At 55.4% G+C, this 27,452-nt stretch overlaps 1 protein-coding gene across 1 annotated transcript; it reads left to right on the top strand.

Annotated features, from left to right (window-relative positions):
* Nucleotides 1-4,108: 4,108 nt before the first annotated feature.
* On the top strand, nt 4,109-9,408 carry CISH (cytokine inducible SH2 containing protein). The gene is made up of 3 exons (XM_026500931.4): nt 4,109-4,265; nt 7,356-7,576; nt 7,822-9,408. Exons 1-3 carry the CDS (start codon nt 4,246-4,248, stop codon nt 8,352-8,354), a joined length of 774 nt encoding a protein of 257 aa, XP_026356716.1. The 5' UTR covers nt 4,109-4,245; the 3' UTR covers nt 8,355-9,408.
* Nucleotides 9,409-27,452: the final 18,044 nt, after the last annotated feature.

Here is a 27,452-nt window from a genome sequence, read left to right as displayed (position 1 = left end):
ACAGCCTAAATTCCCGTTTTGTTAGATCTATTAACTTTTCACCTTATAGTTTGGGCTTTTGGTGTCCCATTTAAAAAGTCTCCTCCTCCCACTCCATATACCCTGTATTAGCTATGTGGTGTTTCCTTCCACTTTTAGGTCTCTATTCTGAGCCCATCTTAGACTATCTTAGGTATTTTGAGCCAGTTTTCCTGTGACAGGCTGTTAAACAGCTCTTACTTCACAGATGAGGAAACTGAGCCCCCCTGAGAGGAAACAACTTGTATAGAGCCGCAGAGGGTGTTGTTCTGTCGTCTGACAAATCTGCACTACTCCAGCACACCCCGCCCACTCCCCAACCCTCAGGCTGAGGGACTGGAACTTGGCGGCTCACTTGGGACTAGGAAGGAGAGGCTTGGGTCAGGATCCTTGCGCGGGCCTCTGCTTCCACCTACAGGCCACTTGCAGGATTGCAGGCACTGTGTGTCTCGGCCCTTCTGGCTTTGGGATTGGGCCCAGATAGCTCTCCCACCCACCACTCCATACGCCTAAACACACACACACGCACGCACGCACACACGCACGCACGTGGATGCACGTGGATACCTGAGCTGCAGGTCCAAGGCTCTTCAGAGCAGCAGTTCCAGGAGAGCTGTGTACTTGCTGTGTGCAGGCGTTGAGCCGGAGGAAAGGGCCTGGGGCTCTGCCCTGTCTCCTTGAGACAACCTTCAAGCTAGCAGGGTTTGGTGAAGCAGAGACCCTGATGATGGTGTCAACTGACAAAACCCTTCTTTTGGACCAGACACTGAGTGGGTGTTCTACTGGGCACTCCATGACCTCACTGTGACCAGAGGAGGCAGGGCTGTACCCACCCCACATAGTCTACAGGACAGACACAAGACAGACAAGCCCTGAGAGATCAAGCAACCTGACTGAGATCAGTAGCTCTCATGGCAGGGTCTCCATCTCAACCCCCAAAGAACAACTCCAGGGCCCAGCTGTCACGCTCAAACGATGCCCTCCTCTTCTGGGCCTCCCTGCCCCCTTCCCATATCCACTTGTACAAATACACTCTCACACATGTTCACAGATGCACACACATGCACAAGCACAGATTTGCACACGTGCACAGACACATGGGCATGCACGTGCACCACACATACACGCGCACACACACATTTATGCCCAGCTGGACCCAGAACCCCAGTCCCTGAGCCCCACCTGAGAATCTGATCCAAGATCTCAGAGACTTGGAGGAAGCCCTGTGAACTGGAAGCTTCCACAGCTTGGAGACTGGAGAAGGATCCTCCCTCTGGAGGTGACTGGTTTGGGCCAAGTGAAACCAAAGTTGAGGGAGATCTCATTCTGGACAAGCAGCGTCCCCTGCACAAGCAGAGTGCTGGACAGCTGAGGGTGGGGGCTGCCTTCTTGTCCCAGCCAAATTATCCCAGTGTATGCTGCAGTTGCTATCTTATTTTCTAAAAATAGAATAAGATCACAATTTTTCTAAACATTTTACAATTGTATTTTTTTAAGATTTTATTTACTTATTTAAGAGAGGGTGAGACAGCAAGAGATCACGAGCAGGGGGGAGGAGTAGAGGGAGAAGCAGACTCCCCGATGAGCTGGAAGCCCGATGCAGGACTAGATCCCAGGACGCTGGAATCATGACCTGAGCCCAAGGCAGACACTTAACCAACTGAGCCACCCAGGCACCCCATAATTGTATTTTTAAACTGGTCTCTTTTTAATTCAAATGTTAATTGCATAAGTAAAACTTGCTTGTTATAATAAATTCAAACCACAGAGAAATGTAAAAAGTAAGAAATGGCGATGCCTGTTGCTTTGAGTCTCCAGCAACAATGCCAATGCTTACACAATCACACACATCTCCCAATTAGGCCCATCAAAGACATGCTTTGCAACTGTTCATTCAACCTGAGACTCAGAATACGTGCTTTCCCCTCGTTGCTCATTTTCCAGCAACTACTTGCACACTGATGGGAGAATTCACTATTTGGGATAGCTGGGCCAGGGCAGGGGTGGGTTTGTGGTGTCAGACTTTGCCACGCAGTCCTCATGATAGCTGTACGTCCAAGGGGCCGAGGGCTGAGGCCTCTGGAATAGCTTACAGTGACAAAGGGGTCCAGCGAGTGAGCATGTGTGTGTGTGTGTGTGTGTGTGTGTGTGTGTGTCGGGCGGGAGGGGTGGGGGTGTAGAGGACTGAATATACCCCCTACACATATACACACATGCATACATGCATAGACTGTTCTTCCAGGGGAGGAAAGGCTGCAAATGATGGGACTAGAGAGACCAAATGAGCCAGACTTTGAGGAAGGCACTGCTGTGTCTTATTGTGACTGACTCATCTTGTGACTAGTCCTGGTGGGGAGGAGCAGGGAGACCCTGCAGCAATGCCAATCCCTAGAGAGCGGGGAGGGCTTACCCTGGAGAGAAGGAGGAAATCTGTCCTTGAAACCATGAGAGGAATTGCCACTGGGTGGCATCGTCGGCCCAGCAGTCAGAGCAGGGGTGGGTAGGGAACAGCCAGAGCAGGAGAGGTGATAATGAGATGGCCAGAGGGACCCACAACACCGGGGGCAAACAGAGGCCCACCACGCACACAGGGGAGGTGCATAACTCTGTCAAATTCACCAAAGGTGGTTGGAGGGCAAAACCCTTGGGCCCTTTAGTTTAACACACACAACTGCAAAATCACTGACATCTGTAAGGGGGCTTTCAAGGGGACATCCACGGTGCTCTGACATTGACTGGCCTGGGGGCAGTGAAGCTTCACTGTGAACCTTAAAGCTGGCTCTTGAAGGATGCCTAGGAGTTGTTAGGTCAAGGAACCTAGAGAGGAGGAGGGGGACTGGGCTCCAAGCACCAACTCACCACTTGCCAGCTGTGAGATCTAGGGTACGTTTTCACTTCTCTGTGACTCCATCTCCTCGCCTGTAAAGAGGACACAATATGTAGTAGTTAGACAATGAAATGAGGCTGAAAATCACTGATAGTACCTGGCACACTTGTAGTAGTTAGACAATGAAATGAGGCTGAAAATCACTGATAGTACCTGGCACATGCGAAGTGCTCGGTGAAGTAGTCACAGTTAGAGGGAAGAGGTAGTCCTGGGGTAGAGAGCTTGGGGTTTGGCCCCAAAGGAACCCAGGTTCAAATCTTAGTTCTGTTGCTTGGCAGCTGTGAAGCCCTTTTGTCTTCATAGTAATGGGGCGGTAGACAGTTTCTACTGAAGACAGACTGCACCCTACATAGGTGCTCCAGTGCCCCAGCCATCAAGTGGGTAATGAGGTCGCCACACCTGCCCCCATCCCGAGATTGGAGTGTGCCTTCTCCCGCAGCTCTTTCAGAGAAAACATTCTCTCCTGGATCCTTTTAACTGTGGTGGATCCTTGAGCCCCGTGGACCTGTTCAGATCTGAGGCCCCCCTCTGCACCCCTCCCCTCTTCCCACGTCCTTCTCCAAATCCCACCCTATGCCACCAACTTCCTCACCACCCCACACAGAGTCTGGGGATCCAAATGCGGCCCACAGGGGGCGCTTGCACACCAGACAGACCGCTTCGGGGGAGCCGCTAGCTGCGAGGACAGGCCCGTGGCCCTGCCCTTGCGCGGCCACCAGTTCTACAGAGAGATAAAGGGGCCTGTCCCCAACGAAGCGGAATGCCCAAAAGTAGTCTGGGAGCGGACGGACAGAACCCCTGCCTCTCCCCGGCCTCCTCCCACCGGGTCTTTCCCTACTGGTCTCTAGGTCACGTTCAACCCGGCTGGTTCCTCAGCCTCCTATCTCAAAGCTGCAATTGGCCCGTCCCGGCCACTCGGCTCCGCCTCCTGAGCTACGATTGGTCGGCGAGCGGGACCCCGCCCCATTTTCCTGGAAAGTTCTTGGAAATCTGTCAAAGGTGTTTCCTTTAGCGGCCCTCAGCATCGCACTGGGGATCCGGCGCCCCCACCCACGCCCCTCCCCGGCTGGGCAGCCCGGCCGGCGGTTCTAGGAAGACGTCGCTTCCGGGAAGGGCTGGGACACAGAGGACAAAAGATTAGGCGGCTCGCCCCGCCCCGCCCTCCCGGCCCGCCCCTCGCGCCCTCCCTGCACGCCCGCGCCGTCGCCTCTCAGTCCTAGCCCGCCGCCGGTGCGCCCAGGGAGCCTCCCCTGCGAGCGGGACCTGCGCCCACTGGCTCACTCCAGCCGCGCCGTCCGGCCGAGCCCCAGCTCCGGAGCTGCCGCTGCCGCTGCCGGGACATGGTCCTCTGCGTTCAGGGGTAAGCGCGGCTCGCCGCCCCCGCCCGGCCTGGGCGCCCGGCGTTCGGGAGAGTACCGCCTCGTGCTCGCGGCCGGCCAGTAAGAGGGCTTGACGGGTCGGAGATGACCGAGTGCGGAGGGACCTCGGGGTGACGATAGCGAACGGTGACAACACCGTCACTACCTCTACTCGCCCTGTGGGTAGTGAAACTGGGGGTCGGCTGGCGACGGGAGGAACACACGGTAGCCTAACCCTGGGTTCTGGCTGGAGCGGTTGAACGCCAGCGAAGCGCGTACTCTAAGACGTGGCTCACCAGCCCAGACCCCCCGCCTCTGGGCCCAGAGCTCTCTACCCTAAACCTGCAGGCCGCAGGGCCTACTGGTGACCTTGGGTTAGCCCCTGCCTCTCTCTGTCCCATCCTCCACCGTTCTGCCATGGGCTAGCAATTAGGCTTTTCTTGGGAAGCCAGCCTGAGATCCATGGCTCCCTCCACGTTGGCACCTGCTGACCAGCAGCTCTTGGAAGAGCCTGAGTGTGGCCTGATTTTGCCTGTGGTACCCCCACAATTGCGTCACCCCTCCGCTCAGCCCAGTCCGGGATCCCATTGTGAGGACTTGGCTCCTGCCTCCCTTCTCCAACTTTCCCCAAAGACTGGGATGGGGTGGGGGCTGATAAGACAAGAGTCTTGGCCTCAGCTGAGCATTCTTGGTACATTCCTTCCGCCTCAGCGGAAGGGGTTCAACCAATAGGTCTGATGCTCTCTAGACTGATCTGACAGGAACTCAGAAAGCTCCAGGGAGAGAGAAAGGAGAGATGAGTGCGTGCTCCACACCCAGGGAGAGCTGGGTGGCCCAGTGACTGTTGTTATCAGAACTGGCATAGTACCAAGTGAAGAAGGGTGGAAGGTGGGGCAAGGCTGAAGTGCCCCTTGCCCTCAGCAGTCCTGTTTCCAGGGAGGAAAGCTGCAAGTGCTAGGAAGACTGTACTACCATACTTTTCCCTGATTGTCTCCAGCATCTCCCTCCTCTGAATTTTGGGACTCCCAAACACCCCCTCACCTTTGTCCTCAGGACCCCTCCCCCAATTCTGGGGTCCCACATTCTCTTTTTACTTTGTTCCAAATGAAGGCCTCTTGGGATCTAGGGCCAGTGTTCAGTTTCAGGGATTAAGATTTTTAAGACCTCCACCTACATAGCCACAACCCAGCTGGTGCCCTCCCGGGGTAGGGGGCAGAGACTCCCAGATATAGGTTTGGGCTGCCGGCTTTGCTCGAGGGGCCCGCCCTCAGGGCCAAGTATGCTCCACTGGCATGTGTCCTGTCAAGACTCACAGGCTGGGCTTTGCCACAGGCACACACACGTGCAGGCCACCCACACCTGGAACACACCAGCCATCACCCCCACCATGAGGATGACAGCCGTGGACACACCCCTCCTCAGATACACACTCGCTCACCAGGAGCTTGTGGAGACCAATACGGCTGTTCACACACCCAGACACCATGTTGACCCTAGAGGTGCCCACACCCACAAGTGCCCTGCTAAGCTGTCTGGACATGGCCACCACTGGAGGCTCTGGCCCGAGTGGCTGGCCTGAGCTGAGCTCTGGGACCCAGCAGGCAGGCCACCAGCTGGTTCCTTGGAGGTTGGCCTCCGGTTCCCCCAGTAGGATTCCAGAGCTCCCGTAATGCACCCAGAGTGGGTGTGGAAAAGTACTACGCAGACTGTGGTAGGCCAGGGTCTTGTGGCCCCTCCCCCTGATTTGTTAAAACTTTTTAACGCTCATCTATAACCTAACTGGGAGATCTGGCTCCTCTGCCTGCATCCTGCCAAGGCTTCTGTCCACCTCTTCCCGCCTCGTAAGAAGTCCCTGGCACTGTTTACCCATGCTGTCATCTCTGCCTGGCTGGAGTGCCTTCCTCTTGCTCCTTCCTTTGGCCTAACAAACTCAGCTCAGGAACAGGCAGACCTTGACTCCCCCATGACACCCTTTGCTTTTATGACTTTGGGTTGTAGGTTCTTGAAGGCAAGGGCCATGGTTTTGTTATCTTGGTGTCCTGAGGCCCGGCAGGGGACCAGACCCAGAACTGAGGCCTGAGGATGTATTTCCCGAGGAGTGAGGAAGGACCAGCAGTCTCTTCCTTGGGAGCCGGGGCCCATACCCCTCACTTCCCAGGAAGCCCCAGGATCACCGTGCTGGGTGGCCTTCCCCTAGAGAAAAGCTACTGCTCAGATTGGGGCTGGCTCAACAACCCAACCCTAGGCATCTGAGAATATGGTATAGCCAAACCCTTCAGGATATGGGCTGGTAGCTTCCCTCATTAGGGGGTGGAGAAGCTGAACAGCGAGGTTTGCATAAGATCATAAAGCCTAGTAGAGCGGGCTTGCCAGAGTGGGATCTGGAATGTGCAATGAGTACCCTGCCCTTTGGTGGAAACTTACATTTGTGGGACGTGGGACTTGCCAGTACCTTTAGAGGCCAGTGTCCCCCCAACCCCAGACCCTCAGCTAGGAGAAGGAGAAAGCAGGATGGGAGTCTGACCTATTTGGGGAGATTGTTCCAGCCTCTCAGCCCTGGCCAGTGTGGACCTAGGTCCCTCCAACAGATACTTCTAGCATGTGACTTCAGGCATCCTACCATAATTCGGGGGCCTCTCGGGAGCACCCCATGAAGGCCCAGGCCATGGCTCAAGCAGGACCTGTGCCATCTAATCAGCCCACCTCAGCCCACAGGGAACCAATGTGAGCCTTCTTTGCCCTGGATCCTACCAGTGACAGGGATGCCTGTTGCCCATTCTGAGCTAGAAATGCCTATAGGGAATGATCTGTGTTTTTGGTTGGGCACAATAGAGAGATTAATTACTTCCATAAATGCAGGAAGGTAGAGAAGTCTCTTTCAAAAGAGAATCACCATGTGGGAGAAGCCATCAAGGAGGCTTTTGTGGTGACAGCTGGGAGGTGGTGTGCTGACCCCATTGAGCCCACGAGTGGGCAGAGGGGGAACCGAGATGGACTGGCCAGAGGTCATGTAGCCAGTTCGGGGTGTAGGAAATCTCTGGAAAGAGGGCGAGCACAGGGGCTCCACTCACTGCCCATTCGCTCTCTTCTAGACCTTGCTCTTTGCTGGCTGTGGAGCAGATCGGGCAGCGGCCCCTGTGGGCCCAGTCCCTGGAGCTGCCCGAACCAGCTATGCAGCCTTTGCCTGCTGGGGCCTTTCTGGAGGAGGTGGCAGAAGAGACCCAGGCCCAGCCAGAGAGTGAGCCCAAGGTGCTGGACCCTGAGGAGGATCTGCTATGCATAGCCAAGACCTTCTCTTACCTCCGGGAATCGGGTGAGTTTGAGGAGGGAAGCAGGGCTTGTTCTGGGAAGTCCAGTGGGGAAAGCTTAGCTCTGTCTGTTGAGTCTGATCTGAGAGACGTGGCCCTGCCCAGGAGAGTCTGATGGGGGAGGCACAGCATTCCCCACGGAAGCGTAAATGGGGAGACAGAGTCCTGCCCTGCCCTGCCCAGCCCTGCGTTGTGCCCCCAGCTGAATTCCCCTGTGACCAGGCTCTTGGCCCCCTCTCCTCTTGCCTAGGCTGGTATTGGGGTTCCATTACGGCCAGCGAGGCCCGGCAACACCTGCAGAAGATGCCAGAGGGCACCTTCCTAGTACGCGACAGCACCCACCCCAGCTACCTGTTCACACTGTCGGTCAAAACCACCCGAGGTCCCACCAACGTGCGCATCGAGTACGCCGACTCCAGCTTCCGCCTGGACTCCAACTGCCTGTCCAGGCCACGCATCCTGGCCTTCCCTGACGTGGTCAGCCTCGTGCAGCACTACGTGGCCTCCTGTGCCGCTGACACCCGAAGTGACAGCCCCGACCCTGCGCCTACCCCGGCCCTGCCTACCCCTAAGGAAGACGTGCCCGGTGACCCGGCACTGCCCGCGCCCGCGGTCACGGCCGTGCACCTGAAGCTGGTGCAGCCCTTCGTGCGCCGAAGCAGCGCCCGCAGCCTGCAGCACCTGTGCCGCCTCGTCATCAACCGCCTGGTGGCTGACGTGGACTGCCTGCCGCTGCCCCGGCGCATGGCTGACTACCTCCGGCAGTACCCCTTCCAGCTCTGACCCGCCTGAGCCTCTGTCTGCCTAGCCTCGCCCCGCCCAGCCGTACCCTGGAGGGGACACCGGCCCCAGCTGGACTGGGGCTCCCGTCATCCCTCCTCCAGTCAGCCCGGTGACTGCGTGCTCCTGACAGCCAGACCGGAAAGAGTCAGCAGGAGCAAGGCTGGGGGGTGAGGGGTAGGGAAAAGCGCCACACAACTCAGAGGTGAACGCCCCTGGCTCCCGTGTGGCTCTGTGGTGGTGAGCCATGGGTCAGAAGAGAGGGAGACAGGCAGGACCTTGTCTCACCCTGTGGGCTGGGCCCAGGCCCCCACTTGCCTGCTGTGGCCTCCTGAACTATATAGACTTTGCCAGCCCTGGTTTCTCAGTCCACAGGGTGGGGCGGGCCCCCTCCTTCCCAGCCATCCTGTCTCAGGGAGGATGGCAGCCAGAGGAACTGAGGTTGGCAGTGACAGTCCCCCCGCTGGGGGAACAAGCCAGGCTGGGGGACTGCAAAGTTATACAGTATTTATTTATTTATTCTCCTTGGGTTGGTCTCGTGGTGAGCCAACCCCTCTCTGCCCTGAGCCCCGAGTGCCTGGAGACCCCAGCTCTGCCCCAGCTTCTCTGGCTCCTCCTTGTGGAGAGCCCCATCCTGAGACCTGTTGCTGGGCCTAAGGCGGTTCCGGATATCCTGGCGCTGACCCACCTACCTGTGAATGTGTCCCCCTCCCCCTCTGCCCCGAGCCCTGCTTTGGGAGGGTGGGTAAATGGACAAGAAAATGAAGCCAAGGCGTCAACGCCCAGCAGAGCCCGCCGCTCACCCCCTCGCAGGGCAGAGCCCTACCTGCGCAGAGCTGGTCTGGTTGGGCCACAAGCCTGTGGGAGCACACGTGCCGCCCCAGGTCTGCTGGGCCTGCTTCCTGCCCAGGAAGGTGCCTGCACATGAGAGGGAAAATAATACATATCTGATAAGACTTTATAAAATAATTATTATAACAAGCAAAACCCAGTTTGGTAGTCTTTTTTCTTCTACTGATTTTTCTGTATTGACAATAAAATTGTACTTTTCATTTAAGGAGCCCTCAATGGGCCCTCTTTTGAGTTCTTATACAATTTTTCCTCCTTTGATGTTGTTATTATCCCCCACTTTACATCTGGGTCAGCTGGGGCCCAGCGACCTTATGTGGCTGAGCAGGCCCTGCTAGGGGACCCCCTAAAGGTGGAGGGGAAGAGGGAGCAGCCTTCCTCTCTCACTACCTCTTGTTCCGCTTGGAGGCTGGGAGGCAGGAGGTGAAGGCCAGCTGGACTGCCTGCAGGGTCACTGACCAGGCCGCTGCCAGTGGGGCGTGGCAGCAGGGGAGCAGCAGACCTGAGACATGTGTAAACAGGAGATGGCAATTAAAGATTGAAAGTGGAGGATACGGGGGGATGGGTTATGGCGGCACCCACTCCTGGGGGCAGTGTCTTTTGAGATGAGGCCAACAGAGAAGTCAGGGCCAGTCATTTCAGGGAGAAGGTACAGGGAGTGCAAAGGCACTGAGGCATGACTGGGAAGCTCATACTCCCCGACCACAGGGAGGTGTGGAGAAGGGTCATTCTGGGCAGCGGGGCAGAACAATGGCGCTGTGGATAGTGGCCCATAACCTGGCAGGGTCTGGCCTGAGGTGGGACCTGGAAGGGTTCTGACACAGGCTAGTTAGAGTTTGGGGACCCCTGTCTTCTCAGGGCCCTATACCCCAGAAGTAGATGGGAGAGCAATTATGAAAACACTCTCCATCCTTGGCTGGTCTGACTGTGTAACACATCCGTACCTGAAATTCCACCGTGTCCTGAAATTTCCTGCACTTTCTCTTGAATAACACAGGAAAGCTCCTCCGAAACTCATTTATAGCCTTCTAACCCTTATTTTAGAAATAGTTCTAACCTTCCTGCTTTCTTGGGCCTCAGGTGATTAGAAGAGACAAATGCTGGCAGGTTGAGAGCAGAAAGGTCTAAGGAGTGGGATGTTGATGACAAGGAGGAAGCAGGAAGGGATAAAAAGCCCGAACTGTGGAGGCACAGAAACTTGTGGGCATGGAGATAGTTCTAGCAGAGTAGAGCTGATACTGGATGAGAGTGAATAAGAGATGAGTGAAGGCTGACTTTACTGGGACTAGTGCCCAGGCCCAGGTGCCCAGCCTGGCACCCTCTCTGTTGCTGGCTGCAGGGCCCGACAGCATGCCTCCTCCAGGTCACCATGACCCTGCCAGGGATGTCTGCTGTTCCTCATTGCTCCAGCCTGGATCTCAGCCCCTCTGTGACTCCTCTGTCTGCTCCGCCCCCAGATCTGAGTCGCCCAATGGGTGAGTAGTGGACACAGAAAGGCCAAAGGCAGGGTGTTCCCCCACTTTGTACCACAGCCTGGACAGAAAGCTGTTGTAGCAGGACGAGGCCCACGAACTCTTGTCTGCAGTGGGGAGGTGGCTCAGGGTGCCCGCTGGGTGCTGGCAATGGTATCATAAGGGCTTTGCACTTCACGCACTGCTCACCGCAACCGCGAGAATAGGTCTAAATATGACCTGTACTCCACGGATGAGGAAACTGAGGCGTAGAGGGGGCAAGGCACTGGCTGAGGGAGTGAGGCACAGAGCAGAGCTTACCTCGAGGGGTCCCAACGGCACCCCTGCCCCTGGGCTGCTTCATGAGCTGGCAAGAACAGGCAGCTGGGGTTGGCAGCTTTCAGGCAAGTTGATCTTAGATGTTGGTTTTATCTCCTGATGTCCTTGTGTGCTAAGGCCTCTGGGCCAGACATCGATCTGGTCAACGGGGTCCTGCCCCCCTCACTTTGCCTCAGTACAAGCCAGGATCCAGCTCTGGCCTGGGGAGGGGCTGCCAGCTACTTCAGACACCTGATATTTTTCTGCTTCAGTCTTTCCATGTTTCCCTATCAGGGAAGGGAGTGGTGCCTGCAACACTAGAGATGATAGGGGGCATGTCATCAGGCCCAAACCCAGGTCAGAGACCCAGCCTAACAGATGCTGAAAATCCTCTGGTCGGCGCAGTCAGGGCTGGGTTGCTCTGGGCTAGGAAAAGGGCCATGCCCGCCAGCACCGGCTGGGGACAAGGGAAGGAGCCACTCCGTTAAGTGCTTTATTAACACACATGCTCCTCAGGTATGGTCTGGACCCGACTCCATCTGGGCCCTGGGGACACAGCAGGGAACAAGCGGGACACGGTCCCCATCCTCGTGGGGCTCCTGGGCTGATGAGCAAGAGACAATAAACAAGTGAACAAATGGGCACTCGGGACAAATTTTAAGAGTGTAAAGAAGGCAAAACGGGGAACAGGGCAGAGAGTGGCTTTGGGTGTGGGGACCCTGTCGCAGACTGGGGGCAGGGAGAGCTCTGGGGCCTCTGAGCCCGGACACTCAGGCAAAGAACAGGAGCTGGCTGTGCAGACGACATAGGCAAAAGACATCCGGGGAGAAGGAACAGCCAGTGCCAGGGCCCAGGAACAGAACCGCTGTGATCAGGAGTAAGAAGTCCAGAACAGCTGCCCAGGGGGGCGGAGGAGACAGAGGAAGCCTGGAGAGGGCAGAGGAGGCACACGAATTTTATTCTGGTGTGGCGGAGGGCCTCCTCCAGGTTTAGCAGGGAAATGCTATGATGTCACGTTCATTTCTCAGGGGCGAGCCTGTCACCTGGGTGGGGATGGCCCCGATGGGGCTGGGGGCAGGAAGCTGGAAAGGAGGTGGAAGGGTGCAGGTCATGGCAGGGTAGGTTGCGATGGGGAGCAGGAGGAGGCAAGGACGGCAACCTGGGGATCCTGGGCGGAGTTCATGCCCTGGGAATTCTCCCTGCAGCCTCGAATACCAGGAGAGGTTGTCCCCATTTACAGCAGAAGAGGTAAGACTCAGAGAGAGGAGGTGGTTTTTTTCAGGGGCACACAGCTTGTGACGGGGCAGAGCCAGGGTTCAAACCCTCACTGGAGACCTTGTTGGTATAACCACTGTTCTGCTCTGCCCTCCAGGGACTGGCATGCTAAAGCCTTGGCACCCACAGGGTGCAGAGAGTTCCCAAAATGGGGGGGGGGGGGTCAGGAGCACTTTCTGGAGTAGCCAGCAGGGGCAGGGGCTGAAGGCTGGGCCCTGGAGGATTCCGCCAGGCCATGGGGAGGTGGGTTTGGAGAATGATCTCGCATAGTATCCCTCCCTGGACTCACAATAGCCTTCGGGAATGACTTGGGGACAGAGGTACTACCAGGCCATCCAGATTTCTCTCAGCAGTGAGGTCTACTGGGATGTTTCTGCCATGATCACGAAGTGTCCTAACACCCCCTCGATCATCAGTGCCCCTGTACCCGGGCTCCGCTTTTAATCTGCCAACTGAGCACATCTCGCTGGGCCAAGGCGGAACATGAGTCTGGATGGGGCTGCGGGCAAAGCTGGGCAGCTTGCACTCTCCGGCGGGAGCACTCCCAGCCTGCACAGCGGCCCACAGTGACGGGCAGTAAGTCCTGACCAAGAAAGCAGGAAGATTCTGGGGACCTCACAGAGGCCGTCTTCCTCCAGGAGATGTGGAGCCTGTGCAGGCCTGGGCAGTCCCTTCACACCAACCCGTTAGACCAGTTTTCATACAAAGCAGATTCGCGCTTTGCCAGAAACTCAACTAGCTCTCACAGTGAGTGAGTCCTCGCAGCCCCGACTGCACCGTGTGGGCCTTGCTCCCCAGCTTAGGCCACGCAGCCGGCCGCCCGAGGGGAAGGGTCGTGGCCATGGTCACCGCGGGGCAGCAGGCTGAGCCTCCCACATCTGAGAAGAACAGGCCCTGGAGGTTGAATCCTGGCCAGCACGGCCCCACCCTGGTTTTACCCCGACCCCCTCTCCAGTTTGGATTGTGGGCTGTGTGCTGGGTTCCAGGGAGTCTGCCTCAACCTCACTTACCCTGAGAAGATTCCTGGCTGTGAAGTGAGGAGAGTGACAGCTCCTCCCTCGGAGAGGAGAGGACGTGGGGAGCCCTGGAGGATTTATGAGGTGATGCTGAGGAGAGCGGCTGTGGCTGTCATTATAACTAGTCCCTGTCCATTGTTTTTGTCTGTTTTGAGAGGAGGGCTGGGCTGGCATCAATGTCTGCTGAGGTGCCCTTGGGGGCTGCAGGGGAGCTGAGCTGGAACCGCCTGGAGCTATAAGCAGGCGCTCTCCCCATTAGCTCTGCCCTCCAAGCCCAGCCATCCACACTCAGGTGTCAGTTGCCCATGACCTTGGTTTCTGGTCCTGGTGAACCAACCCTTTGGTCTGGTCTCTGCATGGGGGTGGGGGGGGCGGTTGCGGCCAGCCGGACCTTCTAGCAACTTCTTTCACAGTAACAGTAAAGATTAGGCCATTTGCTACCCTTCCTCCAGCCCCAGGGCATGGTCTCCCTCAAGGCCTGTTCCTCTCCAGGCCCTGAGTGGTCTGCACCTGCAGATGTGAGCTACAGGTGACGGAGGTGAGCTGGGCAGGTGCCTCTGGGTCTGCCCCATTTCAAAGATGCAAGCCTGAAACCTAGAGAGGCGAAGTAGTTTGTCCGTAGTCACCGAGAGGAAGTGGGCATATGGGGTTAGAGCCCAGGGCTCGGAGTCCCACGCCATGGCTTGTTCCCCTCCCGCTAGAACTCTTGACCTGGACTCAGCTGCCTGCTGGCTGGCAACTTGAAGAGCCTGGTTCATGGCCCCTCAGAGTCCCCGTGTCCAGACCTGGACTCTTCTTCCCGGAGCCTTAGTGTCCCCTTCTGTCTAACAGAAATAGTAGTAGTGCCCGTGCCCCAGGGTGGTTGGAGAATGGCTGGGTCTGGCTTTGGGATAACGTGGAGTGAAGGGAATGATGCTCACCTATGAGCCAGAGGAGATGAGGTAGACCTGGAACAGGAGGAGACTTTTTGGTGTGGCCAGATCTTCATGCTTAATGGAAAGACAGTTGTTTCCATGACCCTGGCCTGGCTGAAGCAGGCAGGGCCCAGAGCGCTGGAAGTGGTCTCTGAGGGCCAATGGCATTTGGGACTGCCGTGACTCCTCCAGGAAGTCCTCTAGGACTGCTCCACCACAATCCCCACTAGTGAGCCCCACATTGGGATGGTATTGCTGAAGGGGGTTGGTGCCCAGCAAATGCTCCCCAGGCAGAGCCCTATTCCGAGGACTGTCCCTTCACACAGCATCAGTGAACCAGAGCAGGCTCTTCCTCAGCAGAGCTGGGCTCCTTCTCCATCAGAGGGGAGAATTTTTACTCATAGTCTGGGTTGGGCTAAAGCTTTGTTCTAGAAAGGGCCTCTAGCCCCTTAGCCTCCTCCCGAAGACCACTTCACTGCTCCCTACCCTACCCCCACCAGTCCCACCTCTGAGCAACATTACTATGAGCTTGTGTGTGTGTGTGTGTGTGTGTGTGTGTGTGTGTGTGTGTGTGTGTGTGTCTGTGGGTGTGTGTTGACCTTTCCACTTGGCCAACATTCCTTTGTTTTTCTCAGCTCTTTTGGGTAGATGGCCATGGCAGGAGGAGCTATTAGGAGAACAGGTTCTCAGGAAAACTTTTCTCCAAAGCCCCAGAGACATGGAGCCCAAGGAGACAGTAGAAGATGAAGGTCTATCGAAAAGAAGGTGGGTTCCCAGGGCAGTTAGAGGAGCGTGGGTCAGAGACAAGGGCCTCCTCACAGAGAGCACTCTGGCCCCGATGTGCGTGCCTATGGGGGCTGCCCGTGGGCATCATCGCCAGCTCAGTGTTGTCAGCCTGGCCAGTAAAGCCGGGTGACCCTGCACGGGTTGCTTTCTCTCTCTGAGCCATATATGTCTCAAAGAAGCCAAAGTCCTGGGTTGTTGGGGTTTTTTTTAAGACTTTATTTATGAGAGAGAGCATGAGTGGGGAGAGGGGCAGAGGGCGAAGGAGAAGCAGACTCCGCACTGAGCAGGGAGCCCGACGCGGGGCTCGATCCCAGGACCCCGGGATCATGACCTGAGCCAAAGGCAGATGCTTCATCGACTGAGCCACCCAAGCGCCCCCGAAGTCCTGGGTTTGCTGCCAGCGAGCGTGATCTCCCTACCCCAGAGGTGACCAGGCTGGGTCTCTATAGCCCTTTACCTCTTCACTCAGGGCCAGTGGGTCCCTGGTTGGGGGCTGTGGGCTTTGGGGGCAGTAGCACCCCTATCCGGGCCTTGACAATCACCCCCTTTCTCCTCGGGGTCTCGGTGAGCGAACCAGGGCGTGCTGGCTCCAGAAAGATCCCTGGGCCTTTCAGAGGGCAGAGAAGGCATGGTGTGGACACCTCCCCACCCCCACCCGGGGTGAGGTGTTTTCACTAGAACCGGAGCAGCTGCGGCTGGAGGCCTCTTCCCAGGAAGAAAGAGCAGAGCGCCTCTTCCAAGAACTCAGAGGAGGCCCACAGGCAGGGGAGGGAGGAGCGGGGGAGTTAATTTTAAACCAAACAGCCTTCCACGCTTCTCAGGAACTGGTTGCTCAATGCGATCTGGCAGGTCCCAGGCGGGCAGGCAGGCGTGCTGCCAGCTCAGAGGTGGTGGGGGTGGAGGCCTCGCCCCAGAGGAGAGGCCCAGTGACCTTGAGGGAAGTTGGGCCCTGTCCTTGCCCATGAATCCGAGCCTGTCACCCCAGACCTCCACCTACCTGACCTGACTTGCTAAGGTATGGGGTGGGGTGACTTCCTCCGTCCTAACCAGGCTAGGTGAAATTCTAACAGGATTAATAATACAGATGTCACATCCTTCCAAGGGCCCCAAGCCTGACTGTCCCATTCCCCTCTCCCTGCTCAGAACTTGCCACTCCTGTCACCCGCCTATCCCTCTGGAAGTGACTGATGAAGGCCTGCTCTGAGGCCAGAGTACGGCCCGAGCATTTCGCCCAGGGGATGGGACCCTGGGGTGCCGGGCTGGTGGGGGACAGAGGGAGATGGAGGGTGGAATTGCAGCAGCCAGCCAAATTTCTAGGCCCAAGGAGCGGGTGTGCAGGGAGGCTCTGAACTGAACTCACTGGACTTGCCCCCCCCCCTCCTGCGAACGGGGATCAAAGCACCTTCACACTCACTGACCTCCTGGCCTCCATCCCCTCCAGGCTGACTGCCCCTCCCAGTGTCTGGTTCCTACGGAGGCTCCTCCCAGGGTACCCCCTCCTCCACTACCTCCACCGGCTGCCCAATGGGACTCCAGCAGCCTGGGCGGGGCGAGGCCTGTGTTCTAGGAAAGGATCCTGAGCCAGGGCTGCCAGGAGCTGCAGTTCTTGGAATCAGCACTGCAGGCTGAGAGGCCGCTTCCTGGAACCTGCTGGCCACTCCAGGGAGAGAGCTCAGAGGACGGGCAGTGACCTCGGGGCAGGGGTGGGGGGTGGGGGGGCAGGGTTGCTGAGGCCGCAGCTTGGGTCCTTGCCTCCAGGAAGCCCTACCAGACTGCAGGTGCCTACTGAGACTCCACTATCTCAGCATTAAGTCTGCAGGGCCCCAGGAGAGGCCCAGTTCTGGCACAGCCTCTGCGGTACCCAGCGTCCAGCCCGGGGATTGGTACAGAGTGGGCAACCAGAAACAGTAGGGAAAGGGGGGTGCCTGGGTGGGGGGAGGAGTGGGGCAGCATGAGGGTATGGGCACACAGGTGAAGGTGGGATGCGCAGCCAGGTTGTGAAGGGCTGAGGCGAGTAGAGCGGAGAGCAGGGTGGGGTCAGCAGTGCCAGGCCTGGCTCACAGACTTCCCCTTCCTGATGGACAGACAGCTTCTGGCCCGCTCTCCTGTCATTCCTATAGGCAGTCTTTCCTTCAAAGGCCTTTCCCTCAGACCCCTGGCCCACAGTTGGGGTACAGGCCTCAGCTTTAGCATCGGGCCACGTAGAGTAGTCCCAGCCCGAGGCCCAGTTGTGCACGCTTCAGCACACATCCAGCCTGCTGGAGCCTCAGTTTCCCTGCCTGGAAAATAGAAAGGAGATGCTACAGGGCCCCCAGGAAGGCCCCGGGGACTATGACCCAGGTCTGGGACAGGGTTGGGGTCCAGCTACACATTGCGGGTGTGGCTCAGTGTTCCTAATACGGGATCGCAGGGTTGGCACGTCAGAGGAGAAGCCTGGAAGTCTGGCTAAGGGAGGACTAGGGCAGGTCAGGATCTGCACAGTGGGCAAGTAGGGGCCTCCCTCTCTGGCTGCATGGCCTGGGGGCAGCCTTCTAAACCACTCAGGACATGTTTGCCTTCAGAAGAATGGGGAACCCTCCCTAGCCAAGGCTGGACAGGGGGCAGGGACTCGCCTCTCCCCTCATGCCCTCAGGTCACTCTTCACCTCTCACCGAGCACAGCCCCAAGCCTGCTACCACCCACCCCCAACGCATCCCAGAGAAAGGGGCCCCCAACCCATCCTCCAGGGCCAGGCCTGGGAGTGAGAAGTCCTGAGGTTCAGTGCCCTGGTGGGGCTATGAGGCAGGGCTGTGACAGAGAGGCCCTTTGTCCCCTGCAGGAGGATGGTGGGGCAGCCTAGGGACCCAGTTCATCACCAAGCTTGCGCTTGGTTGTGCTGGTTCTCAGGCTTCCTGACGCAGCTGGCGGGGGCGTGCTTCACCAGCGAGAGGCCCTGGCACCTGCCCCCAGGGCAAGGCTGCTGCGAAGAACCCGCCATGGGACACCTGGACCTGAAGCCCAGCCACTCTGAGTGGGGAGAGCTGCTGGCTGGCACCTCCTGGGCTTGCAGGAGGATACAGTGGCTGAGGTGGTTTCAGAGCCAGGCGACCTGCGTGACTCTGAGCCACCCTCTGTCAAGTGGGGGCGATGTTATCACTCACCTTTATCATGGTAAGGAGTAAATGTGTAGATCTGGTGATTTCCCTTCTCCTTGCGGTTTCCTCCCTGGTCCCACCCCAGCCCTCCGCTCCCCCTTCACAGGAGCCCACATAGACATGAGCCCCAGCAGCGTACTTTCTCGGGCCCTCATTGCAGCAAGAAGTACCCAGGACACGTCTGCTTTTCCCACTGGAGCACAGGCCTGACCCTAGCAGTGCTCTGGGCAAAAGGACACGTGGAGGCCCACATTAATCTAAATACTGTTTTTAAGAATTTGTTTATTCATTTGAGACAGAGAGATACAGAGAGAGAGAAAGAGAAAGCAAGAGCAGGGGGAACAGCAGAGGGAGAGGGAGAGCCAGGAGCCCAACGCGGGGCTCGATCCCAGGACCCTGAGATCATGACCTGAGCCGAAGGCAGCCGCTTCACCATCTGAACCACCCAGGAGCCCCCAGGATCTAAATACTTAAACAGGGGGCGCCTGGGTGGCACAGCGGTTAAGCGTCTGCCTTCGGCTCAGGGCGTGATCCCGGCGTTCTGGGATCGAGCCCCATGTCAGGCTCCTCCGCTATGAGCCTGCTTCTTCCTCTCCCACTCCCCCTGCTTGTTTTCCCTCTCTCGCTGGCTGTCTCTATCTCTGTCGAATAAATGAATAAAATCTTTAAAAAATAAATAAATAAATAAATAAATAAATAAATACTTAAACAGCATAAATCAAACTATGAACTTCTAATAATATATGTTCTATCCTCCTATTCAACAAAGAAACTTTCATAACAATACAAAATCTGTAGTTTTTCTATGTCTGGAAATCATATAAAAATACCAGAAAGTCAGAGAGCAAAGATGATTGAGTCTCATGATTATTGCTCATGTCCAGGTGTTCAGTGGTGTTAGGTGAGTAAGAAAATAAAGACATGCTGAATTCATAAAGTATTATATATTTGTTCTGTAACATTCACTATTCTTGTTTTATTCCAGTAAAACTATTGGCTATGTTATTATAATCAATATTTTTCATATAATTACTATCCTATTGTCAGTAATGGTTTAAAAGATTGAAGTGAAATATTATATTCAAAGAGCATAAAAATATAAATTAAATGAAATATATTTAAAAACTGAAAAGTATTGGGGTGCCTGGGTGGCTCATTTGGTTAAGCATCTGACTCTTGATTTCAGCTCAGGTCATGATCTCAGAGTCATGAGATCAAGCCCTGCGTCAGGCTCCACGCTAAGATTCTCTCTCTCCCCCACTCCCTCTACCCCTCCCCGCCACCCTCTCAAAAAATAAAAATAAAAATTGAAAAGTATTTAAAATAAACTCCAAAAAGCTATTTTAACAATAATCAAAATTGGTAAAATTAAAAGGCAAAAATACATTATGTTACAATGAACTGATGTCAACATTTAAATAAAAAAGATTTAAACTAAAACTTTATTTAACTGTTTGAAATTTTTATTCACTGTTAACTGTTCTTATAGAAATAAACCTTCCCAATTCACATTCACATCCTCTGTGAACTCTGAGGCAGGGTCACAACCTCCCTGCGTTTCCCCGGGGCCTGAATGGTGTCACCACGAGTGGGCGTTTGGGTCTGTCTCACACTGTGCCAGTGCTGAGTGTCAATCCCCAGGGATGGTGATGCCCCCGTGTTCTTAGTCCATTTATTGTGAACTGATCATTCGTGTGTTTGTGATACAATCTAAATGACAGGCCCCAGGCAGACGAGGAAAGGGCAGTAAGAGACCAGGCACAATCCCCAATAAGTGGTATTGGAATGCTCTGGAAAAAAGAAACGTCCAATGTCTACGTCACCCAGGCAACCGCCATAAATGTTAACTATTTAAACATGAAGAAGGAAACCCTAAGAGCCCTTTCGAGCACCTCCCTTAGGGTCACAACAGTATCGATTCTGGGTGAGGAAACCTCTTCTTCCTTCATGTGCTCCCCTGAATTCTTTGCAGGGTAGGTCCGTCTGGGGAAAGGAGAGTCACCTCAGAAGTGCATTAATGCCTTTTTAGTGTCATTTCCCTGCCTGGGGGGCAGGCGGGGCTTCCCCCGGAAGTAGGCCCAAAGACAAGGATCTGAATGCAAGTAGCTTACTCTGGAGGTGATGCCAAGAATCACCGGGGGGGGGGGGGGGGGGGGGTCGGCGCCAGGGTGGCTCAGTCGGTTCAGCGTCTGCCTCCATCTCAGCTCAGGTCTTGATCTCAGGGTCATGAATTCAAGCCATGCATTGGGCTCCATGCTGGGTATGGAGCCTACTTTAAACATATATATATATACACTCGCCAGTAGGGTGAATAGGGAGACAATTCTCCATGGTTCTCTCCCATTTCTGTATCCTTGCCTATAAAAGCAATGACTCCCTTGTCCAAACAATCATTTCAAGGGTGATTATTATAGCCTTAGAAAACAGAGACAGTGGGGCGCCTGGGTAGTGCAGTCGTTAAGCGTCTGCCTTCGGCTCAGGGCGTGATCCCGGCGTTTCGGGATCGAGCCCCACATCCGCTGGGAGCCTGCTTCTCCCTCTCCCACTCCCCTGCTGTGTTCCCTCTCTCGCTGGCTGTCTCTCTGTCACATAAATAAATAAAATCTTTAAAAAGAAAGAAAGAAAAGAAAAGAAAAGAAAAGAAAAGAAAGAAAGAAAGAAAGAAAGAAAGAAAGAAAGAAAGAAAGAAAGAAAGAAAAAGGAAGGAAGGAAGGAAGGAAGAGAGAAAGGAAGAGAGAAAGAGAGAAAGGAAGAAAGAGAGAAAGAGAGAAAGAAAGAGAGAAAGAGAGAAAGAGAGAAAGAAAGGAGAAAGAAAGAAAAAGAAAGAAAGAAAACAGAGACAGTATCTCCCTGTAGGAAAAAAGGCAGATTTCTTTCTTGTCCAGCACAGCAAAGACAGTAGCTCCCTCTGAGGCCAAGGTTGGCAAGTTTGCTGGCAGCCTGTTATAAAACATTCAGGCCCCCGACCCCAGGGCCCCTCTCCTGTCATGCAAACCCACGGCATGTGCAGGCACCATCTGGCGCTTCTGGGGTCACCCCGCAGGAACTGGGGTTCAGGGAAGTGGTGCAAGAAAATGCTGCTCCTGCTGTTACTGTACCAAACTGATCCTTCTTTCTTTTTTAAGATTTTATTTATTTATTTATTTGACAGAGAGAGACAGCGAGAGAGGGAACACAAGCAGGGGGAGTGGGAGAGGGAGAAGCAGGCTTCCCGCTGAGCAGGGAGCATGATGTGGGGCTCGATCTCAGGACCCTGGGATCATGACCTGAGCTGAAGGCAGATGCTTAACGGCTGAGCCACCCAGGCGCCCCCAAACTGATTCTTATTCCTGAGCCACAAGTCTAGTGCTTTCTGCCAGCAGCCTTGGAAATATAAGGGGCTAACTTGTTAGCCTGCGAGGTGGGCAAGATCTCAGAGCCTTCCTAGTTCCTGACACAGAGGAGAGGGGAAGCGAGGCAGGGAAGGAAAGGACACTTAGCCAATTGTGTTAATGAGTGGGTTCCCTCTGTGGGCCACTGAGGTGCAGTCCTCAGCTGAGAGATGGAGTAGAACACACCTCACCATTGCCCCACCCAACGACTGGGGAAGTGGGGGTGCGTAGCCAACCCCTGCCTTCACCGGCCTAGGGCTGCTCCGGAGGATGGGTTTCCAGCCACTTACCAAGCTGCCCTGCGCATCAGAGAAGGCCTCAGGCTGAGCATGGCAACTGCTGTGTGGGAACTTCAGTGGGAGAGGGTCTGACCCAGGGCCTCCAAGGGAGCAGGGCCTCATCTGAATACTGCCCATCCCCAGGGCCCCGCACGGTGCTGAGCGCGCTGTCGTCAAGTCCGTGCCATGTGGCCCAAGGACAAGGGCCTGTTTACTTGCCTCTATCCTCCACTAGGCTGGGAGCTCCTTACGGACAGCATCGGTGGCAATTTTTCCTTCATACTCTGGTACCAAGCGTAGGCCTGACATCAGCAAACGTTCACTGAAGGTTTGTTACATGAATGATGCAAATAAAGAAGCTTCTAAAATAAACAAGCTGGGGCGCCTGGGTGGCTCAGTCAGTTAAGCGTCTGCCTTCGGCTCAGGTCGTGATCCCAGGGGCCTGGGATGGAGCCCCGCATCGGGCTCCTTGCTCATCGGGAGTCTGCTTCTCCCTCTCCCCCCACTCATTCTCTCTCTCTCTCATAAATAAATAAAATCTTTTAAAAATAAAATAAAATAAACGAGCAAAACGGAGGCAGCCAGGACCAGGCGGAGCCATCCTTAACCAGAGAAAGTCTGTCTCTCCAGAATCAAAGAGAGTGCACTTGGCAGGGAGGCGCAGGGGGCATCGCTGCATATGTGGGAAACGAGACACGAGTGCTCTAGCCATCGCTATGCGTCGATATTACATTGCAGGTGTTAGCCGAGCCAAAAGACAAGGAAAATAAATAAGAGCTCTAAATATTAGAAAGGAAGAGACAAATGTGTCATTATTTTGGGGGGGTGAAACATCAATGTAGAAAATCCACGAGAAGCTACCCTGTGATCTCACTCGTGTAGAATTTAAGAAAGAAATCAGATGAACATATGGGAAGGAGGAAAAGAAACAAGGGAGAGAGGGAAACAAGCCATAAGAGACCCTTAACTACAGAGAACAAACCGAGGGTTGATGGAGAGAGGTGGGGGTGGATGGGCTAGATGGGGCATGGGCATTGAGGAGGGCACTTGTTGGGATGAGCACTGGGGGTTGTATGTAAGTCATGAATCACTGGATTCTACTCTAGAAACCAATATCGCACTGTATGTTTAACTAACTAAAATTTAAACTAAAAAAAAAAAAAATCCAGGGCACCTGGGTGGCTCAGTCGTTAAGTGTCTGCCTTCGGCCCAGGGCGTGATCCCAGGGTCCTAGGATCAAGCCCTGCATTGGGCTCCCTGCTCCACTGGGAGCCTGCTTCTTCCTCTCCCACTCCCCCTCCTTGTGCTCCCTCTCTCTCTGACTGTCTCTCTCTCTGTCAAATAAATAAAATCTTAAAAAAAAAAAATCCAAGAGAAGCAACGAGCAACAGATCTAAGAGAAACCAAGAAGTGGCCGGTTATAAGATAAACCACATAAATTAACAGCTTTCCCATGCATCAGCAAGAACCAGTTAGGCCATCCCCCTGTGTAATAAATAACAACAAACACTGTACAACAGATAAGCAGCAAAGCTAACCTTTCATGAGGGGCATGGGCCTCTGAGAGCCAGGAGAGGAAATGAGGCGTGAGAAACTGAAAACCGCCTTCCTCTTGACTGTGAGTTTTACCCCCCTACCTCCCATAACCCACTGAACTTTCTCCGGAGCCCTGAGCCAGGTGCACAGGCAAGATCCTGATGTCCTCCCCCAAGCTGGCCCCTCTGCATGAGAGGCTGGATGCAAGTTGGCCGTTCCAGAGGCTGGGTCGCCTGGGTCCTGGAGACACAGCAAAGCCAGCAGCTGTAGCCCTGGACAGCGTTCTTAGCACTTAGGGGTGGGGAGGAGTGAAAGCACGGCCAGGTAGCGATGGGGCTTGGAGCCTCGTGGGGCAAAGGCAGCCCCTCTGCCCCCTTCCTGAGACCAAGTGGAAGGGAAGAGCTCTGCAAAGGAGCGGAGAACTCTGCCCGGGCTATTTAATGAAAGAACAGCGCTCCGCAAACCTGAGGGTTCTGTACACGTTGTCAGCCCCCACCCTTCATCTGGCCAAACACAGGCCAGGCCTAGCACGCAGCGGAGGGGCTCTCAGGGCGCGGAGGAATAAACACAACCTGGAATGGCAAACTCGGAGGGGCCCATCTCGGCTCGAGTGCAGTGCTCCAGGCCTTCTCCGTCAGCGGGCAGTCTCCTCCTCCCGCAGAGGACACATAGGGCCTTGCTGGGCCTTCAGAGAACGAGCAGAGCTGGGGGCAGGGGGTGATGCCCAGGAGAGGCAGGTGCCTGTCCCAGCTGCAGGCCCATCCCCGTGACAGGCGAAGTCTGAAGGGCTGGGCTGGCGGGGGGGTGGCTCCCACTGTCTCTGCCTCAGGGACCCTCCGCTGTCAGCCTAGGCCTCTCGAGATCAATTTCATGTTTAGTAGGTGGGTGAACAGGAGGTGGAAATAAGGGGAGAGACGCTCAGGGGAGTCCAGAGACAGGGGAACCTTCCACAGGGTCAGAGAGTGTGGAGGAAGCATTTAATTATAATATGGAAGTCTGGGTTTCATTCAAGTACTAGAGAGGGAGAGGCAGAAAGAGAGAGCATTCCAAGAATCTAGGACAGCCCAACCAGACACGTGGTCTGCAGGAAACCCCCGGCAATAGTCCATAAAGCTTGGGGATACCCTGTGGTTGGTCCTCAGGTGAGTTTGCTGGGACAATCACCAAACTCATCTCCCAGAGTTTAATGCTGTGTGGTCGTCAGGGGGTGTCAAGCTCCAAGTTCCAGGTCAAAGAGGTCAGGGATGTAGACAACGCACCCAGGTCTGGCTCACTCCCTTTCCAGATCACCCCTAACTTGCTGTGTGATCCTGGCTGAGGCATGGGCCCTCTCTGGACTTCAGCTTTCTTTCCCATGAAATGGGGGCACAGTACTCAAGTTCCCATAGGCTCCCATGGGCTCCCGTGACTCAGAGACAGTGGTTGGGCCTCCAAGACAGGATGACAACCCCCCCCACACACACACACACACAAGGTCCTGACCTGGCTCCCAGAGCCTAGAACTCCCTCAACCATGGGAGGCCCTGCATGGACACCCGTAATCATGGACATGGACCCAAGCGCTCAAGTCCCACACCTATATGTATGCACGGGCACACGGGTCCCTGCGTGGGGGTGTACAGGTCTCTGTGATGTGCGGTGTGATGTGGCTGGTTCCCCCAGACCCTAAAGGCTCCCATGGCTCCCCATTGCTGACCAGAGCAAACCTAAGGACCCAGCCACGCACTGGGGGCCTGTCAGGAGGAGTCCCTGTCCAAGTGCACGAGTTCCTCAATGACAGGCCCACCTGAACCACCCCACCCCCTGGCTTGTTTACAGTTGGTGCTCAACGCTTACAGGTGAACGATGGGGCCGGCAATGGCAGAGGAGACAGGACAGATAAGGACCTCAGTCACCCCTTCCCCGGGCTTGGGAGGTAGCGTCAGCCCTCAGTAACCTCACAGAGGCTGTTGGCAGGAAAAGAGGACTTGTCCCAGATGCCGCATCCTCACATGACCCTGGATTCCACCCCACCCAAGTGGCCCCAAGAGGAGGCTGAGGTACTGGGCTCTTGGCTGTGACTCAGCGGAAGGAAGGCAGGAAGGGGGGGGTGCTGGGCCCGAGGGTTTTGCTTCTCATTTCTGTCTTTCCAAAGCATAGCAAGTTCCCAGAAATGAAGGTACCCAGAACTACAGAAACCCCAGGCTTTCAGGGGCACTGGGTTCCCCAGTCCTCTCACCCCTGGAGACACCACCATAGGGCCCAGGGAAGCCCCTCGTCCCTGTCCCCTGCTTGGAGGCTTCTTCTCTGCCCCAGAACCAGGGATTGAGTACCTGGAAAGTCCACATGGGAGCCAAGAGGGAATTGTGGGTTCCTGAGACTTTTCAGGAGGATGTGGCCCAGATTCACTTGCTGAGACAGATGCTAAGTGAAAGGAGGCTCTGGAAATCTCTAGGATGTGTAGGGCCAGAGCAGCCAGGGCAGGCTTCCCGGGAGAGGCAGAGGCAGAGGCCGCAGTCACTAAGACCCCAAAGGAGCTCCACGAGTTCCCTCCCCCTTCCCTTCCCCTTCCTCCTTCCCTTCTTTCCCCTTCCTCCTTTCCTTTCCTTCCTCTTGCTTTCCCTCTCTGTTCTTTTCATATTTTTTGTTATTACAAAGAGCCCAATTTAAAAAACCACACACAGATTCAAACGGGCCACCGAATTATGACACGTGTGTCCAGAGAACCAGGTTTGTGCTGAGCTTGAACTAAGACTTCTCCTGCGGTCCCTGTGAATGAAAGAGACGGAGAGGCGGCCTTCAGAAACACTGCCGCCACTTGTAACCACTTACCTGTGAGATCGGGGGTCGCTTGGTCCTGTGTCACTGAAATCAAACACAGAGAGAAACTGATCTCCGAGGCTGACATAAGACTGGGGCTTCTATCCCAGACCCCAGTTCAAATGTGTGTTCACTGCTGTTCTTGATGGACTTAATGCTAAGAAGACGTTGAGAATGTGAACTTTAAAAATAAGTGTATGTTTGCGGCGCCTGGGTGGCTCAGTTGGTTAGTGTCTGCCTTCAGCTCAGGTCATGATCCCAGAGTCCTGGGATCAAGCCCCAGAGCCCCAGTCAGGCTCCCTGCTCAGTGGGGAGTCTGCTGCCCTCTGGATCTCCCCCCCTCGTGTGCACTCACGTGTGCGCGTGCACTCTCTCTCACTAATAAATAAAATCTTTAAAAAATAAAAATAAATTTATGTTCAAGATACTACTTTTATCTTTGTAAAAATATACACTTGAGTTCCACCGGAAACTTGGTTTGAAAGAACAAACTCTGTGGCTCTAAGTGGCCGGGCAGAATGAGGAAGAGATGCGGGACTTCGGTGCAGGCAGACAGAGGGAGCTGTACTCAGTTCTTGGGCTGTGGGATGCCTTCAAGAAGGCACCTCCTTCCAGAATCCCCCAGGCCCGGGGACCTAAAACACCTGCCTGCCACAGCAGGCTTCATCCCCGCACGCTGAAAGGGGACTCGCTTTCCTCACCTGCCCAGGTCAGCGGTCCCACCCCACGGCCGGAGGACATCAGTCTCCTTTCACCAGCAGCCACTCTCACGGCCCTCCCCTGCCCTGCACGCAGGGTCCTTTGCCTGGTTCCTCCCCTGCTTAGCGTGAAAGCTGTGCACCTGGGAGGGAAGGAAGCTTGCTTTATACCTGGTGCTTCTGGATGATTCGCCACTTTCCCCTTTGCCTGGAAGCCCTGGTGAGCCCTGCCGCTCCCCTACCCGCAGGGATGGCAGGGATCGCAGGGATCAGAGCCTTTCTCGGAATTGAGGCCCTGGGCTGCAGTCAGCCTCCGGGGCCTGCTCACCACCTCCCCACCCCCCCGGGCCCCAAGCTGGGACATCAGAGGACTGGGTTCAAACCCCACCATGGCCACTTCCCGGTTGTGTGGCAACTTAAGCCTTAGTCTCTTCACCTGTCCAGCAGCCAAGGAAACCATTCCTGATGTGCAGACAGGATTTCTGCCGGGGTGTGCAGCACCTGGCACCAGCTGGCACATGGAGATGCCAGGTTACAGTTGCTGGCCGTGTTCAGGCGTGGGAGAGTGGTCTGACCTCTGCCCCCACAGGTCACATCTGGATCTCCTTTTTTTTTTTTTAGATTTTATTTATTTGACAGAGAGACAGCCAGCGAGAGAGGGAGCACAAGCAGGGGG

The sequence above is a fragment of the Ursus arctos genome, unplaced genomic scaffold, assembly GCF_023065955.2.
Source record: "Ursus arctos isolate Adak ecotype North America unplaced genomic scaffold, UrsArc2.0 scaffold_14, whole genome shotgun sequence".
Classification (NCBI taxonomy): Eukaryota; Metazoa; Chordata; class Mammalia; order Carnivora; family Ursidae; genus Ursus; species Ursus arctos.
This window is presented reverse-complemented; position numbering and strand designations above follow the sequence as displayed.